The sequence below is a fragment of the Apus apus genome, chromosome 4, assembly GCF_020740795.1.
Source record: "Apus apus isolate bApuApu2 chromosome 4, bApuApu2.pri.cur, whole genome shotgun sequence".
Lineage (NCBI taxonomy): Eukaryota > Metazoa > Chordata > Aves > Apodiformes > Apodidae > Apus > Apus apus.
In genome coordinates, this window is record NC_067285.1 from 42,091,748 (window position 1) to 42,105,461 (window position 13,714).

General features: G+C 41.8%; 1 protein-coding gene across 5 annotated transcripts in view; it reads left to right on the top strand.

Moving 5' to 3' along the window:
* PTPN13 (protein tyrosine phosphatase non-receptor type 13) overlaps positions 1 to 13,714 on the top strand; it is a 132,609-nt gene that overhangs the window by 87,408 nt on the left and 31,487 nt on the right. For all 5 annotated transcript variants that reach the window (XM_051618757.1, XM_051618760.1, XM_051618758.1 and 2 more), the window contains 9 exons: positions 481 to 634; positions 790 to 928; positions 1,336 to 1,488; positions 2,859 to 3,041; positions 4,281 to 4,443; positions 9,030 to 9,450; positions 9,619 to 9,716; positions 11,432 to 11,488; positions 13,298 to 13,390. In XM_051618757.1, the coding sequence (XP_051474717.1) occupies positions 481 to 634; positions 790 to 928; positions 1,336 to 1,488; positions 2,859 to 3,041; positions 4,281 to 4,443; positions 9,030 to 9,450; positions 9,619 to 9,716; positions 11,432 to 11,488; positions 13,298 to 13,390 (1,461 nt within the window). The remainder of the gene's footprint in view (positions 1 to 480; positions 635 to 789; positions 929 to 1,335; positions 1,489 to 2,858; positions 3,042 to 4,280; positions 4,444 to 9,029; positions 9,451 to 9,618; positions 9,717 to 11,431; positions 11,489 to 13,297; positions 13,391 to 13,714) is intronic.

The window sequence follows — 13,714 nt, forward strand, 5'->3', positions numbered from 1 at the left end:
TCAGAATACTGGCATGAGGTGTGGAAGTCCTTAGCAGGCCAGGAACTGACTTTATCCATAGCAGGCTCCTGGTGCTCTTGGCTCTTCTCTACAGAATGTTTTCAAGGCTTTGTCATGTAAATGGGACAGAAGTAGAAAGGGAGGGAAGGAATGGCAGGTTTTGGTTTTCCTATGGGATAAGAAATTTGAAATTTCAAAGAAGAGCTCCTATTTTGGAGCTACCAAAAAAGGTTTTGTTTTTTTTTTTTCCTGTACTGCTGTCTTTGGGATACCTATAAAATTTCTTCTGCCCTTTTTCACTATTCCCTTGAATAGCTATTGTGCTTATTAGGCCTTGATAGTCAGCAGTTCAACCCCAAATCTAGTCAGCAGTTCAACCCCAAATCTCAGAATTGTCAATCCGGTCTTCATCCTCCAGTTGGAGAAAATATTTGATTTTAATGTTTTTACTCATGTGCTTCCTTTTAACATTCATGGCAGACAAGGAATTTTTCTTCGTTGATCCTGACATAAAGCTAAGTAAAGTAGCTCCAGAAGGATGGAAGGAAGAACCAAAGAAAAAGAACAAGCCTCCTGTCAACTTCCACCTGTTTTTTCGCATCAAGTTTTTTGTGGATGATGTCAGTCTTATACAGTGAGTGTATGAAAAATTTTTCACCCCCTAAGCCCTGAGTGTATGGACATAAATTGTATATTAATCGAACACTAGCTAGAAGAGGAAGAGTACCAAAAATGATCTGGGTTTTCTTGTGGTGTTTGTTCTGTTGTGGTTTTTTTCCCCTGTTCCAGGCATACGCTGACCTGTCACCAGTATTATCTACAGTTGAGGAAGGACATCCTGGAAGACAGGATACACTGTGATGATGAGACAGCCTTATTATTAGCATCCCTAGCTCTCCAAGCTGAGTATGGAGATTACCAGGCAGAGGTAAACCATCAATTTCACTTTGGAGAAACTGTCTTCTTGTTGCATAGTTCAAGAACGAACTGTGAGGTGTCACACATGCTTCACAGCTCTGCCCTGGACTGGAAGCTCAACAGATATGCTGTTGGTGGTTTTTGCTGTGAGCAAGTTTTTTTGTAGTCTAACAGAGCTGTTAAAGAATCTAGTTAAAGATCTGGGTGTTGAACCCTCTCTCTTCAGTGGGAGGAGATTTATGCTTCAGTAGGAAGAAACCATATGAGAAATTAAGCTCTGGCTCAGGGGTAAGATTCTGAATCCCTCTCTTGGCTGAATTGTAATGTACAATTCTCTGGAAAATTAATGTTCATGCTCCATTTGTGCTCACAGGGTTGCATATGGAGGTGCCATCACAAAAATGTTTCATTTTGTAGGTGCATGGCATGTCCTATTTCAGACTGGAACACTATGTGCCAGCTAGAGTGCTGGAGAAACTAGATCTGTCCTACATCAAGGAAGAGCTGCCAAAATTGCATAGCACTTATGTGGGTGCATCTGAAAAAGAAACAGAGTTAGAATTTTTGAAGGTAAGTGGGCAGCAGTTTGCTTCCTTAACCTGTGAGTTAAGAGATAACTTGTGGGAATGTGGGTGCATGGACTTTAAAAGCAAAAGCACAGGAAAACAGCTTGGATTCTGAGTAACACTAAGGAGAGGGAAGGCAGAGAAGATCTTCTCGAAAGACACATTATTGCAAGTGAAAATAAAATGTAATAGATTAAAAGAAAGTTCTTTCCTTTTTTTTTTTTTCCCAGTCAGGAGTTTCCCTGCCTTAGCTCAAACTAGTTAGAAGCAATTACTGATCCTTGTGTTTACTCGAAAGGAAGCCGTGGTTATGAGGCAGCACACCCTGCATTCCCTGTGTTCTTTGTTTTTTCTGTTGAGGGAAAAATAGATCTTTAAATTATAACAAGTGTTGTTACAGCTGTTGGTGGTGCTTTGCGTGAAGCCAGCCAGATTACCAAGCAGATTTCCTTGTGCTAGTAGAATGTAAGATGGTAGGAGAACTGTAATCGCAGATGTGTTTTGGTGTGTTCTAAAAGGACCTGTTAAGAACTGTAGTAATGATGGGGTTTGCTGCTGTTGTTCCTCAGATAATGATCCCACCCTGCCTTGATACAGGGGCTGCAGATGAGTTGCAGTGGGTGACGATCTGCTGCTGAGACACTGGGTGACTGCTGGGCTTCCACAGTCTCTTAGAGAGGGTGATGAGAGAGGCACTTGCTGACTTTGCCCCTTCTAAGGCTGTTGCTAGTTTGGCAGAAGTGTTCTTGTAGCTTAACCACAGAGAAGAGGAGGGGACTTGATCCCATCCTAACCTAGTCTGGGTGGTGAGAGCAGTTAGAGTCTCTCCTTTGATTCCTGACGTCAGTCCCTTACCCCACGACTGAAGAGACAGCAGGAATCGGTGGCTTGGGAGTGCAAAGTGAGTGAAACTGCATGTTTGGGCAGTTATGCTGCCTTAATGTGATCAGTGAATTGCAGCGTTCATCTAATTCTGTGTTTAAGAAACGTGTCAGTAGCAAGAGCATCTGGCTAGATGCAGTTTGTTGCTGGCAGTTGGTTTGTGCAAGTTCCGTTGACTCGCAGGCATTCTTGATTCGTGCTTTTGTTGGTTGATTTTAATACATGCTAGGTTCATTTGCTGTAGTGTTTGGCAAGTCAAGAGATACTACCAAGACTTAAAGCCCTCTAGAGCAACTGATGGGTCTCTGTTGTAACATCTGTAAACTGTGTAAGTGGAATCACCAGGCTGAGGAAACCTTTTTTCTAAAATCCATATCTCTATTTATATGTGTGTGTGTGCGTGTAAATGAAAACATTTATCTAGAGGTATAAAAAACTTGTAATAGCCTTAAATTTATCTTCTTAGAACTTTCATTGCATTGATCTGTACAGTTGTGTCAGAGGCTCACAGAATATGGAGTTCATCTTCACCACGTGTTGCCTGAGAAGAGATCCCAAACAGGTATCCTTCTGGGAGTGTGTTCCAAGGGAGTTGTTATTTTCGAAGTTCACAATGGTGCCCGCACACCTGTGCTGCGCTTCCCCTGGAGAGAGACCAAGAAAATCTCCTTCAGTGTAAGTCAGTCTCTTTTTTTTCTCCTTCAGTCTGAGTCAGTCCCTTCTTCCTCCATCTGTGTGGTATCTGTATCTCCAGATACTGGCTTTGTCTGTTTGTTGTTTTTGTAAATTAAGCTGCTGTTGTACAGCATCATCTGACTACATTTTGTGTGGCTGAGCTGTGTTGTATGATGGGATTGAAAGAAGAGTTTTGATGTTTTAAAGTTGTGAGGTCTGGGTTGTTTTATTTTCCTTTGTATTAGCTTGCGTTCTATGCTGCTGAAGTTCCAGCCACAGAAGAGACTTTAGTATCTGTGTTTTGGCAACTCTGTATTGATGTGAAACGTGGCTTCCCTGCCTCCTAAGGAGAGAACTGTTATGGGCATAGATCAAGATCTCCCTTAGCATGGAGAGAAGCTCTGCCCATTTTCTGCATTTCTGGGCAATCTGCCCATGCTGCCCAATGGGACACGGGTAGTGAAGGAGCAGCAGGGTGAGAATCCTGCATTAGAGGACTGAATTCTGGCAAATGGCAGTACTCAGTGGAACTAGGTTGCGTAGTGCACCTGTGTTGCTTTTAAGTTGTTATATTTCTAAGAGTAGTTAAGTTAAAAGGCAGTGGGTATCAGAGGCTGAGACATGATCTGGATAATACCAACCAGCTCTAGTGGGTGCACCATAATCTGGTGGCCAAGTAGCAGTTTTTAATGAGGTATTGACCTTCAAATGCATGCCTTTTTACAGGTACTGACAGCAGTACTTCCAGCTCTGCCTGATGCCTTATTGAAAAGCTACAGCTTGTTTCATCTGTGATATGATTTTAACTAGAATTGTTAAGGTGACATTTGAGAAGTACTAAAAAGGTTCATTTAAGACTTGGAACATTAACTGATGGATTTCAAAATTAGATGGGCATCTAGTTCTTTTTCTCTTGAATGGCAGCCCCTCTTGTGACTTCCTCAGAGGCTTTTGCAAACCCTGTCCTGCAAAATGTAGTTTTACTGGTCATCATTAGCCAGCACCAACAGAAACAGAGACAGATTAAATAAGAATAATAAAGTACTGGATTAGCTAGCCCAGAAGAAGCTTTAAAGTGCTGTTTAGAAAATCTCAAATTACTTTCAACCTATGTTTTAACAGAACTCTCTCCCATCGGTGCATTTTGCTTCAGGAAAGTTTGTGCACAAGCAAACAGAAAATTCTTTTTAGGCTAAAAGAGATAATTGTCTTCAACTTTGTTCTTTCCCCCTCGTGTAGAAGAAGAAAATAACTTTGCAGAACACATCAGATGGTATCAAGCATGCATTTCAGACTGACAATAGTAAGACTTGCCAGTATCTTTTGCATCTCTGCTCTTCCCAGCATAAGTTCCAACTACAGATGAGAACCAGGCAGAGCAACCAAGACACTCAGGACATTGGTAAGGACTGTGATGGGTTGGTTTTGGATAGCAATCTCTGTATTTTTGGAAGGAGAAAACTGAACTTGGGCTTCAGTAATTCTGCTGAGTACTACATATGCTTAGCTCTGCATTTGGACAGTTTTTACTAGAAAGATAATCTACTACCTAAGTTGGTTTAGGTTTTGTTTAAGAAGGGGAAAGAGTGTTATCAGATCACACAGAGCTCACACACAGTAGCTCCTCTAAAAGAAAAGGAATCTAAAAACAGGTCACTGATGGTACTTTCTCATTTGATTAATGGCTGTTGGCTTTTTTTTTTTTTTCCAGAAAGGACTGGGAGATATTTCAATAATAAGATTTTCGCCTTTTGCTTAATGTGAAATGAATTGGTTTGATAATGTGGAATTACAATGGTGGGATGATGTGAGGGCAAGCACACTAGGGAGCGTTTCATGGTGCTGCATCTGTCAGCTGTGTGTGTAGCTGTCTTTATTCCACTGAAAGTTTGGTGGACACAGTAAGGAACACCACTGCTGGCCAGTTTTCTTCAGAATTGCCATCTCATTTCTGTGTCTGGTAGAAAATATAAAGGTGTTCTTCTAAGATAGATAATATTAATTGGAGAATGCAGTCATTGACAAAACCCTCTGTAATAATTTCGTTGCTATTTGGAGCAGAGCTCACTTGGCTGGTTGGCCTTCAGCACAGCCTGGAAATGCTATTTTGGTCAGTCTGCCTGCTCATTATTTCTTTGTTCCCTGTTTTTGTCTGTCTGCATTCCATTTGCTGTTAATCCAGACTTCCACCATTGTAGCTGGGATGGAGTTTGGCCTCCATTGCTGTGGAGATTGTGATTTCCATTTAATTAAAAAAAAAGATAGGGGGGAGGAAGGGGAGGAAGGCATGTGGCAACTATGCAGACTTTTTTTTCTGTTCTGGTGAGCTCAACCAACTTAGTTTAAAGAAGCAGGACCAAGTGACTTAAACCCTTTGTAGCATTCTCTAACTTAGTGCTTGCTGATCCTGAATGGCAAAGAAAAGCAGTACATTAAATGCTTTCTGGGCTTGGCAAACTTGGTTGCTCTTACAGATGCAGTATGTGTTGGGCTTTGGGGAGTCTGGAAAACAATGGCTTGTTTCTGTGCAACACAGATCACTTGGAATTCAGAGGTCTGCAGTTTCCTCAGTCAATCACAGTGAGAAGCAAATAAATCAATATTGTGGTTAATTGCATTACACTTGGTTATTAAAAGCAAAAACCACTCAAACAAAAAGTCTGCATTTAGTGATCTAAATTGATTAGCCATGCTTCTCTTTCATGCATATAAATATATATAAATGCATATAAAAATAGACTTAAGAGTATATATATTTTTTAGAAGTATTGTAATACAGGTAAAAGAAAACAATTATGAAGCAGCTCATCCAAGTAGGTATTAATTGTTGTACTGCTTTTCCTTTGTTAGAGCACTGAAATCCCAGGCAGTATTTGGGAAGCATTATCCTATGTGTGCAGAAGCATTAAACATTTTTTTATTTTGAATTTTTTTTTGTGTGTGGACCCCTTAAAATGTCAGTAAGAAGTGTCCCATGACATGCTTTTCACTTGTTGCACAATATCTTCAGTGACCTTGGAGAAACCATTTCAACACATGTACATCCAACTGAAGGAATTAGGCTTGGAAAAGAAAAGGAAGAGGTCTCTTGAATAATGTTCTTTCTGCCTGAATAGAAAGGGATGAGACATGAGGTTTAAAATGAAGAAAAAAAAACAACAAAAAAAACCAAAACAACAAAAGAAAAATACTGGCAGTGTTGTGGTGCTTAAGAAATGAGATAAGCTGTAGCATGAGAAGTGCTGGTTTCTTTTTTGCATACCTTCTGTGGCCATGCAGTGAACAGAACCAAGCCCTGAGTTTTAAGATGGATGTTTGGATTCCTGAGAATCCCACACAGAGAAAACCACAAAGGTGAAGGCAGGGTTAAGCCAGCCTATGAAGGATGAGTTTTGAGCACGTGAGCTTTTTCATGTAAAGGGTTGGCAGAAGGAGTGGAAGGCCTGATGTCTACACAGATAACGATGTGAAAGTGTTCACCTGAAATCCGTGGGGAAATCCTGTGATCACCAAGGGCAAGTATGAAGTCAAGAGCGGAGATGTTAGAATATTTTATTAAGGTACTTCAGCCCAGGATGTGAACACAAGAAGAGCAAGGTTCACTAATGGCTTCTGTCAAGAGTCAGAAAACTGAGATTTGTGCATCTTTTGTGTAGCTCATCTAGTCTGTCTGGTGGCTACAGCCAGGGGTGGTATTTGGTGTGGAAAAGGAGGTGGGACTTGTATACTAATTCACCTTTAAAAGGTACAAAAAAAACCCCACAACAACCTTCCACAGCTAAATCTTCTCAATCTGCATGCCTGCCCTAGGTAGTGGAGGAAGGAATGTCTTTTGGAATGGAAGTGCTGAGGTTGCATTTGCCAAATACGCTCTATAATGATGATTTAGTAAATCTAATGGATGAAGTGTACCAAAAGGCAGCTTATTACCTACCTGTATGTAGAGCTGAAAAGAAACCAAAACAAACCAACAACTAGTTAGCACTAAATCAGAAATATATGCACAGTTGAGGATTGCTTTTCTTCAGCTTTCCCTGTGAAGTGACTCCCAGACATCAGTGGAGTTTTACGAAGGGTTGAGGTGGCCTGATTTCCTTTAAAGGCTCTAACCAGCAAACATGTTGCTACAGCTTATCAAGTTTCTGTACAGGAGCCAAGCCACAGAAACTTAGCTGCTAGCCTTAGGAGCCAGTTAGGCTAATAGGAATGAGCCCTGCTCGGCTTTGCTCTGAATTAAGAGGGGGTTAGGCTAAGTTGAATTATCTTGCATTTGCTTTCAGCTAAAAACATCCATCCAGACAGTTCCCACGACTCAGCTGGCAGTAATTTAATTACAATCCAAAACCTGTTTCTCTCTGCTGCTTAAAGGAATCCTTGTTCATGAGTCAAAGAGTCTGGTAAACCCCAGAGAATACTTTTTTTTTTTTTTTGGTGCTAAAACATTTTGAGGTGTTTCTGGCAGGGGAAGTTCCCAAGTGCACCTGAAGGGGGCCTGCTGGAAAGCTGGAGAGGGGCTTTTCACCAGAGAGGGCAGTGATAGGATAAGGGGGAATGGTTTTAAATGGGAAGAGGGGAGATTCAGGTTAGACATCAGGAAGAAATTCTTCCCCATGAGGGTAGGAAGGCACTGGAATGGGTTGCCCAGGGAGGTTGTGGCTGCCCCCTCCCTGGAGGTGTTGAAGGGCAGGTTGGATGAGGCTTGTGCAGCCTGGTCTGGTGGGAGGTGTCCTTACTCATGGCAGGGAGGTTGGAACCTGATGATCTTTAAGGTCCCTTCCCACCTTCACCATTCTGTGATTCTATGCTCTTCAACCAGAAAGTGATGCTGCCAAGCAACCCCAACCTTGTGGCTGTGCTGCGTGTCAGGGGCCCCTGTGATGAAAACTTAGCAGGGGATGGATAGAAGTTGTGTAGGATTGGATAGTGGAGAGGTAAGGGTGCTCTCTTGGTTCAAATTCTGGAAGAAGACTTCTGTGAGCAGGTGTAAAGGAAGTGTAGTCCTCCAGGTCACTGGGCTTGAGAATATTTCTGCTTTGCACAAAGAGGTGATGTGCCTGTATTTCAGGGACAGCAGTTTAACAGGGAATACAAGTCTTCATACTAATGAGGGGATTAATATTCTGCTATTCTGTGGTTTAGAACTTCAGTTTAGTATATGGTCAGGTTAGTGTAATTCCATGAAGTCCAAACTTCACTTCCTGAGCAAAATATGTTGTGGTTGTTTATATGTACCAGTCAATTGTGTCCTGGGCTGCATCAAAAGCAGCGTGGCTAGCAGGACATGAGAGGGGTTTCTGCCCCATTAGTTGGTTCTTGTGAGACCATGTCTGGAGTACTGTGTCCAGTTATGGAGCCCCCAACACAGGAAGGACATGGAGCTCATGGAGCAAGTCCAGAGGAGGCCACGAAGATGATCTGAGGGCTGGAACAGCTCTGTTCTGGAGACAGACTGAGAGAGCTGGGGTGTTCAGCCTGGAGAAGAGAAGGCTCCAGGGAGACCTTAGAGCACCTTCCAGTGCCTGAAGGGGCTCCAGGAAAGCTGGGGAGGGGCTTGGGACAAGGGCTTGTAGTGACAGGACAAGGGGGAATGGATTCAAACTGGAAGAGAGGAGATTTAGGTGAGACATGAGGAGGAAATTGTTGAGTGTAAGGGTGGTGAGATACTGGCACAGGTTGCCCATTGAAGTTGTGGAAGCCCCATCCCTGGAAATGTTGAAGGGCAGGTTGGATAAGGCTCTGAGCAACCTGGTCTAGTTGGGAGGTGTCCTTGCCCATGCAGGGGGGTTGGAATTGGGTGATCTTGAAAGTCCTTTCCAACCCAAACCATCATTCTGTGATGATCATATGTACTTCTGAACATCTAGAGAAAATAAGCTTTGTGTGAGTTGGTTGTTTAAAATGTGTGCTTTGCACAAGGCTGTCACACTAGCTCTGTTGTTTAACTTAAATTTGTTTCTTTTTGTATTGTTTTTAAAAAAAAATCCACAGAAAGGGCTTCGTTTAGGAGCCTAAACCTTCAGGTGGACTCTGTCAAAGGTTTCAACATGGGACGAGCAATCAGTACTGGCAGCCTGGCCAGCAGCACTCTGAACCGACTTGCTGTTCGACCCCTCTCTGTTCAAGCAGAGATTCTGAAGAGGTTGTCCTGCTCTGAGCTCTCACTCTTCCAGCCAATTCCTGGCTCTTCAAAGGACAAGAATGAGAAGACTCTGTGGGAGGAAAGACCCAGGGTTATGAGCAAGTCGTTTCACGATCTGAGTCAAAGCCACATCTCTGTTCACTCCCCAAGGAAAAATACTACTGCTTTGGACTCTTCCCCCCAGAAAATAGAAGACATAATGGGAAGAGTCTTTCAGCAAATGCCAAAATTTGATTCTGGATCAGCAGCAGGAGCATTAAAACTGAGCAAGTAAGAGTCTCTCTGACTGCCCTGCAATATCTTTGTGTACAGTCAATGTACGTTTTGCATCAGTTTTGATTTTATTATTCATACCATTATTTTATTACATTGATCCTTCCCTCTCCCAACTTCCTTTTCCCTCTCTCTGGTTCCCCTTCTCTCCTTCTCCCCTTTAAGTTCAAAATCTCATGCAGGTTTAAGTAGAAGCCCTGAAAGAAAGAAAAACGAATCAGACTCATCATCCATTGAAGATACCGGTCCAGCCTATGTCATAGGTCAGCATGCAAAAAATAATATTACTGTATTTACTAACTAAGCTCTAAAATTGCTTTAGGTGTAGTGCTTCAATGTATTTATTAACTGATGGTGGTATTTTTATTTGAAAAAGAGAGCAGATGATCTCATGTTAAAATAATCCAGGCCAATTGCCTGTTATTCCTGAATAATTGTTGCAATGAATAAAAAACAAAACCATCCTCCTTTGGACACACCACTCTGTACACAAGTGTGCAAGGCATTAGCATTTGCCAGTAAAAGCTGTTTCTGAAAACATTCTTCCATTTTGTCTCTCCAGAGTACCATTTTATTTGGATGGGTCTTTTAATAATTTGCTAGTCTTCACAGTTAGTTTTTCAAGCTTGAACTTCTGGAGTGTTTTCTGTGGCAAGGGTGCAGGGAGTGACTGGTGGAAGTGGAATCATTTGGGCAGAAGCTGGCTATTGGCTTGTACCTCTGAGCTGTAACTGCACCATTCTTTTCTGTGTGGTCTCATTTGGCTGTGATAAATGAGGTACCATTTGTTTGCAGTGCATTGGGTATTTCACAAAAATGCTCCTGTGATGAGCTAAGCCAGATGCACTCGCTCCATCTTCTTGGCAGGGATGGAAATGCACACAAATGGTCTTACTGGGTGGTGAAAGGACAGAGTTCAGATTAAAAAAATAAATAATCAGAGCAGCTAAATAGGCTTAGGCTCACATGTTGGGTTATATTTCATTAATTTGTAATGTCAGTGTGTCATCAGTTTCTGGTTATAGAAGGTTTCCTGATATAACAGAAACTACTCTCCCCACTCCAACCAGGACTGACTTGGGAAGCATGCTTTTTCCATATCCACAACATAAGCTATTGAAGGGTGAGATAAGGCATGTAGTTTCTGTAGTGATAGTTTGCTTTTAGCTTTCCAGTTAGTGTTACCAGGTGCTTACCCATAATCTCCTGGTCAGCAGTTCTGATAAGGATCTTGGCTACATGTCAGAAGGTCCTGCTGAATGACTGTGCTGAAGAACACATTCTTTGTATGATGAAACTCATCAGCTGAATCTTCAGGGTTCAGAGGTTTAGAGAGGCCAGGACTGCTTTGCTAAGAAGCCTGGATGATTTTACCTCCTTTACTTTCGTAACTGACTACATTTATTCATTATTTTATGCTCTTCAAAGCATGACCATATTTGCTTGGTATTAAACATTCCAAAGAAAATATGATTCTATATGCAAACTGATTTAAACAGAAATACTTGGTTCAAATTGCTTGTTAATGCAGCAACTTATTTTTTATTTTATTTTTATTTTCTGTATTTATTTATTATTTTTTATTATTGTTTTATTATTAATTTACAGTCTTCAAAGACTCGTTTCTTGGGTTAGGCATATTTATCCAATCCTGTTTAGAAAATTTAGTCTTTGACTTGTCTTTTTTAAAGATCTGCCAATTTGATCTGAATATAACAGTGGTTTTAAAGGCCAAACCTCTGTCCTTTCTTCAATCCTTTGCATGAGCTGCCATCTCTCTGAACCTTGAGCCACAGCCCAAGTACACGTCTATAATCTGGATTTGCTAACCCAGAACTATGTTCATGATAAAAATAAGTAAGGAATCCGATAGTGTGAATAAGCTCAGGTGCACTCTGAAGTCTGAAATACCTCTTGATAGCTTTCATGTTCAAAAGAAAAAAGGTAACAGTGTCTAATATGTCCATTCGTGTCGCAGGCGTTAGCATGAATGCTCCGGGAATCCTTCCCTCATCGGCGCTGGTAAAAGAGAGCAGTAAGTTGATAAATAATATGCCTATAGAACTAATTCAGTCAGTTTGTGAAGCATTTGTCAAGTTCCACCTCTCCTGGTTCTTTGCTTTTCTTAAATCAAACACCTCTCTTGGTTAGTTGGGTAGGACCTTTTCCTAAATACAGCTCCCAGTGTTTCTCTTGGATTGCTTCTTGGGGGAGATTTTGACATCTGTGTGGAGTATTTTTCAAATGCTAATAGTGTCCATTTAGTTTGAGACTTGAAGGGTGCTATTACCTAACATACCATGCTCTTCAAAAGTCATTTCCCTCATGTCTCAGTTTAGTGGTCAGAGTGAACCAAAACCCAGAGGCCAGAATGCTCTCTGTTACCCCCTCCACCCTCCCAGGGGAAGATAAAAGGGGAATTAGGAAGAGAGACTTAAAGGCTGGAAATTAAAACTGGAACAGGTTTATAGAACAGGGAACAGGTAGTAACACGGGGGATGAGGAACAAATATATACAAAACCTGACCTTGGTGATTGCTGATATAAGTGTCCGAGGGTCCCTTGTGGCAGAGCAGACTTGGGAAAGGGTCCAGGGCTCTTCCCAGCACCTGATGGATTTGGATCCTGCAGAGCATGTGGCGAGCTGATGGAACAGCAGGAGCCTCTCTCCAAGACATCCAAGAGCAGGAAGCAGCAAGGAAATAGGGAGCAGGAAGAGGGGCCTGGCTTGCTGTCCTCCTGGCTTTTACTGAGTATGGCAGGAAATGGGAGGGAATCCTGACCCCTCTGCTCTGCCCCCCAGATCCCTCAAGTCCTAAACAACCTCTCTCTAGGTCGTCATGTTGATACCATAAAATCAGCCTGGGTCCCCTCAAGCCATAACACGGTTCTTCTGAATTTACTAGTTCTGTAGAGCTTGAGAAGACTGTGTTTTTAAGTTCTTTTACTCTTTAGGTTTGACTTGTTTTTTTTGGAAGAGAAACTTCTTCTCCAGGTGGTGCAGTCTGTCACACTTCTTTGCACCACTGTTTTCTGCTTGGATCAGTGTGTAGAGCTCAGCAGGTTTCTGATGTTGTGGGACTGCATGTTCTACTTAGGGCAAAAGTGTGCCAGGCACTCCAGGCCAAATGATTTCTATATTCTCTAGGTAGCAAGTGAATGAGTTCAGACTTACAGTAGGCTGGCATTTCCTAAAGTTTCATGAGACAGGTTTTTTTTTCCAAATCGTGCTCCTTCTGTCTCTTAAGTGCCTGTGTCTACTTGAGTCTGTTGGGAACCTTCAGGAGATGCATAAATCTGTTGGGACAGTGTTCACATTTTGGAAGAGGCAGAACTGAAGCCTGTGGAGTTGCAAATGAGGAAATGCATTTAAACAAGAAAGGTTTCAGTAGAAATTTCTAATATTGTTTGTTCTTTAATGAAGGACCACCATTAAGAGAACTCACTGAGTAACCTTTGAGTAACTTGATATGATAAGCCTCAGTTTCGCTTTGACCAACATGCATACACCCTGCCTACCTGAGCAGGGCACAAAAGCTTTGCTGAGAAGAGACTAATAAATTGGAAGATTTTAGGGCTCAGTTGTGTTGTGATTCTGAGAGATGATGCTGGATTCTGTTCTTAGGAGGAACAGAAGAACTGAACTGCTGAAGATGGGATGGAGTTACAGCTCTGTGGGCTGGGTTTATATTTGGACGTGGCTTAGGAGGTGAAAGTTGGACTCACTAGTCCAGAACAGCTTTTCAGGTTATCAGTGATGTTTTGTTAAATGGAATAGAGCTTGAAAGCAAACCTGAAGGGCAGCACTAAGGTTGTGTCTGATGATGAAATGTTGGCTTTTCAGTTGACTCTCTGCAAACAACACAGAACAGAGTTGCCTCACCGGAGAGAGAGATAACTTTAGTGAACTTGAAAAAGGATGAAAAATTTGGCTTAGGTAAGTGGCTTTAAAGTTGTTGTGGTTGTGTGTGTTCCTAGATGCTGAAAATCAAGTTTTCTGGTCTGTATTTAAGTATTTCTGGTAAGACTGAAGAAAGCAGTGCAGACAGTAGCTGAATTTTGAAGGCATTTAAGATGCTGCAGGCTGGACCTACTTGATGGCACCTGCTGCTGATTGGTTGAGGGATGTTAAGCAAGTCTGTTTTTCAGTTTTTCAATATTGTAAATGTAGGATAATATTTATATTATGAACTAGTCATCCTAAAAGTTGCCCTTGAAGCATATCTGTGTTTTCAGATACAGTATTTTTGTCTATGTGGAC